This window comes from Olea europaea, chromosome 15 (assembly GCF_002742605.1).
Source record: "Olea europaea var. sylvestris chromosome 15, O_europaea_v1, whole genome shotgun sequence".
In the NCBI taxonomy this organism is placed as follows: Eukaryota; Viridiplantae; Streptophyta; class Magnoliopsida; order Lamiales; family Oleaceae; genus Olea; species Olea europaea.
The window spans coordinates 15,408,552-15,413,271 of NC_036251.1; the positions used below are offsets into that span (position 1 = coordinate 15,408,552).

At 38.5% G+C, this 4,720-nt stretch overlaps 1 protein-coding gene across 1 annotated transcript; it reads right to left on the reverse strand.

Moving 5' to 3' along the window:
* Positions 1-874: 874 nt before the first annotated feature.
* Positions 875-3,664, reverse strand: LOC111411284. The gene is made up of 8 exons (XM_023041831.1): positions 3,460-3,664; positions 3,176-3,297; positions 2,808-3,031; positions 2,459-2,684; positions 1,949-2,365; positions 1,696-1,861; positions 1,290-1,593; positions 875-1,175 (listed from the first exon to the last, which is right to left on the reverse strand). The coding sequence occupies exons 1-8, from the start codon at positions 3,662-3,664 to the stop codon at positions 875-877; spliced, it is 1,965 nt and encodes a 654-aa protein (XP_022897599.1).
* Positions 3,665-4,720: the final 1,056 nt, after the last annotated feature.

The window sequence follows — 4,720 nt, forward strand, 5'->3', positions numbered from 1 at the left end:
GCAAAAGTCTCATCAAAATCAATTCCCTCAACTTGAGTATAACCCTCAACAACAAATCTGGCCTTATTCCTAGTTATAGTACCTTGGTCATCTGTCTTGTTCTTAAAGATCCACTTAGTACCAATAACGTTACAATTCTCAGGTCTGGGCACTAAGATCCACACATTGTTTCTAGCAAATTGATTGAGTTCCTCATACATTGCATTCACCCAACACTAATCACTAAGGGCCTCTTCGACTTCCTTAGGCTCTACCTGTGAAACATAGCTAGTATATGCTAGATTGTTCAGTACTCTCTTACGAAGCCTCATACCTTCATCCAGATCCCCAATGATATTATCCTTAGGATGATTAGACTTGACCCTAGTTGATGGTTCCTTAGGGATTGTGTCTTGATCTTGTGGATTTGTTTCCGTTTCAGGAGTTTCAGGAATTTTAAGAGATGATTCAAGCACAAGCGGTTCAGTAGGATCACTAGACCTTATAAGATTACCATTTCTATCATAATTTTCAACATTCTCCCCCTCACTCACACCATCATCTATCACAACATTGACTGACTCATCACAGTACGAGTACGTGAGTTATATACTCGGAATGCTCAACTATTTCTAGAATACCCTAAGAAGATTCCTTCGTCACTCTTAGATTCAAACTTACTCAAGTTCTCTCTATCACGCAAAATGTAGCACTTGCTCCCAAACACACGAAAGTATTTGACAGTAGGCTTTTTACCCTTTAGAATCTCATATGGGGTCTGATCGATTTTAGGTCTAAGGTAGACTCTATTGATTATGTGGCATGCAATATTAACAGCTTCTCCCCAAAAATGTAAGGCTAGCCCCTTGTCATGAAGCACGGCTCTAGCCATGTCCTAAAGAACACGATTCTTCCTTTCAACCACCCCATTTTGTTGAGGAGTGATAGGGGAAGAGAACTCATGTAGTATCCCTTCATCCATGCTGAAGCTCTCAAGATTGAAATTTTCAAACTCTTTTCCATGATCACTTCGCATTCTGGACACTTTGTGATTGAGTTCATTACTAAGCTGTTTACACAAAGATTTTATAAGGTCACATGCATCAGATTTTTCCCTAAGCAATTCTACCCATGTGAACCTCGAGAAATCATCTACCACAACCAGAATATACCGCTTACCTCCTAGACTCTCAGTCCTAGATGGTCCCATTAAATCCATGTATATCAATTCCAGGGGCCTTTTGGTCAAAATTTTAGAAGTCTTTTTATGGATTCCTTTAATTTGTTTACCCAGTTGACATGGTCCACACATAACATTTTCACTAGGAACTATTTTAGGCAAACCATCTACCAACTCCTTTTTAGCCAGTTGTACTAGACTCTTATAGTTTAAATGACCCAATCTTTTATGCCAGAGTTCACTCACATCAATTTTTGCACTCCTACACACATAGTTAGAATTAGGTAGGACTCCATAACAGTTATCAGACGTTCTAACCCCTTCAAGGACCACCCCACCGAATGAATCATACACGGTACATCTCTTTTCCACAAAACTAACCTCAAAATCAGCATCACAAATCTGACTAATACTTAACAAGTTCGACTTTAAACCTTCCACATTAAACACATTTGAGATCACAGGTAATCCATGTATTTGTACAGTACCTTTGCCAAGAATAGGTGCAGAGCCCCCATCTCCAAAGGTAACCATACCCCCATTGTATTCATCAAGAGTAGTGAATAAAGCCTTGTTACCACACATATGCCTAGAACAAGCACTATCAAGGTACCACATATTGAAATCTTGGGCTTTTAATGCAAAATGAGCAACATAGCAATTTACCTGACCTGAAAGTCCAGCTAGATCCTCCTTTTTAACCTAAACTTTCTTAGATGACGTGGTACTCCTAGTCAACCTAGTAAGTATCTCAGTCAAATGACTAAGCTGATTAGTCAGAAAACTGACTTGACTTGGAATATTCTGATTTCTACGCTCATTGCCTAATTTATAACATCTAGGCCTAGTGTGTCCTAGAGCTCCATAGTGGTGATAGGTGGGAATGAACCTAGGCTCAAAGGTACGTGTCTTTGGGTGTTTGAACATAAAATTTCTACGTGATTGATGACTTTGTTCCCTCGAAACATTCTTACCCTTATTTGGACTGTTGACAGCGTTAGACTTCCTAGAGGCAGAAATGAATACAGTTTTAGATGGACCAGCACCATGTGTATTACCCTCAACATATCCTAGACCTTTCCTATCTCCCGTAGGCTTATTCATTCCCAAAATATCATCCAATTTCTTAGTTCCACTTATGAAAGTTTGAAGATGAGCATTAGATTTCTCCAATTCACTAGTTAATGTCTTAACCTTGTCTTCCAACTTCTCATTGACACATTTTAACTCACTGACACTCTTAAGTGAATTCTAGAGATTACTAGCATGTCTCTCTTTTTCTCTTTCAAGTTCATCAACCTTTTTAAGTAGGGCTTTATTGATCTTTTTGATTTTAAGACTCTCCTTAAACAAGTGTTGATAGGCCTCATGTATGTTTATGTCATCCTCATCCTCATTACTAGAATTATTGTTATGAAGTTCTTTCTCAACCTTGTCACTCTCCTTCTCAAATTCACTCTTAATAGTCGACACAAATGCCATATAGTTCCCTTCATCTTTACTACTAGATGACTCCTGCCTATCACTGGTCTCAGACTCGTTATCAGTAAGTGAAACAACTAAGGCCTTACCCTGCCCTTTTCTTTGATTCTTCTTATAACTAGGGCACTCATTCCTATAGTGACCTATACCTTGACATTCATGGCACCTAACCAAACGTGGTTTATCACTAGAACTTTTATTGTTAAACCTTTCAGTTTTTTCTTTTGAGAATCTGCTAGGGACTCCACTTTTTCTATCCTGAGGCTTTCTCCTATTCTTGAGAGCCTTTTGAAATTTCTTCACAAAGTAAGCAATTTCATCGTCCCTCAGAGACTCAGTATCGGAAGATTCATCCTCTTTGATGGATTTTAAAGCAATGGACTTTCCTTTCTTAGGTTGTGTGATAGTGAGTTCATAACTTTGCAAGGATCCTACAAATTCTTCAATTTTAACTTCATCTAGATCCTTACTTTCCTCAATGGCAGTAACTTTAGGCCTAAATCTCTCGGGCAAGGATCTAAGTACTTTTCTAACAATTTTAGACTTGGGAATTTTCTCGCCTAAATTGAAACTAGAATTAACAATATCATTCAATTTTGCATAAAATTCATCAAAGGTTTCATCATCTTTCATCCTTTCTTCTACAAACCTAGAAGCTAGCATTTGTAATTTCGAGTTCTTTACCATTTTAGTTCCCTCATGTGTAGTTTCAAGAATATCCCACACCTCTTTAGCAGTTTCGCACATTGACACTCTCCTAAACTCTTCGAGAGACACGGCCATAAACAAGGCATGAAGTCCCTTGCTATTCCAATTACACTCAGCTATCTCATCCTTAGTCCACAGTGATATATCAGTAAGGTTAACAGTTCCTGATACGATAGTGGAAGGAGGTTTCCAGCCATTTTGCACACTCAACCAAACATGCTTATCTAAGGACTTAAGAAATGCACGCATTCTAACCTTCCAGTAAGCATAATTACTTTCGTCAAAGTACGGAGGTACAGAAAGTGATTGACTCATCTAGACAACTATGGGTCAGAACTCGAGATTTGGCTCTGATACCACTTGAAAAGGCTATAGTTCGACCCAACCAACACCTAGAGGGGGTGAATAGGTGTCTATGCGGAATTTAACAATTTAATTAAGTTATGCAACAAGTCACATAAATTAAACGTTGCCCAGATTCATTCACATGATTTAACTACCTATGTTGAATTGTCGGTTGAATTGAAATTGACAGAAAGCAATAAATAACACAAAAATTGTTGACGGAGAAAACCCAACTGGGTAAAAACTCCGGGCATAAGCCAGTAGGGATTCACTATAGAAGACTCCAACTTACAATACGCCAGACATGACTATATCTAACAACACTCTGACCTCCTTACTGTATCAACCAAAGCTCTCCTGGATTCTGCAGATCTGCACCAAAATTCCAGCCTTGTATTTCTTCTATTTCCCGTGAATCAACAAGAACTCCAGTTCTTCAATCAACCTCCTTCCCGGATCTTCAATCAACTGATCTCTGGAAGTAGTGAGGATTTTTTATAGGTGTTTTATTTGAAAAGGTGTTTGATGTTTTTTTTCTTCAATGAATCATATGGTGAAGAGTTTTGCAATTGATCCTTTGGTAGAGAGGAAAATATTGTGCTATGTGTTTTGCCAAAGGTTGTTAATGAAAAACGAAATTTTTGTTTATATATTGTCATTTTTGGTAGTATAGAGCGTTTAAAATTCGCGAGGAAGGAAAATTACCAAACGCCGGATGACACTGTCGCTCGAGCAAAGTGCCGGCGAAACTCTAGCAATGCACTCTCGCTCGAGCGAAGTGGTGGCGAAACTCCAGCGACGCTGGTTCTGTTATTTAGGCTCGAGCGAGGTCAGGGCGAAACTCTAGCACCAATCTTAACCTGTTTTCATCTTCAAAGCATCCAACTTTACCTTAGACCTATACATTAATTATTGCAAAATTGCAACACAAGTCCCTGAACTTTTAGACATTGACAAATTGGTCCTTGATTTTACAAACTCGATAAATTAGTCCTTTTGGTCACAGATTGCCAATTACAACATTTT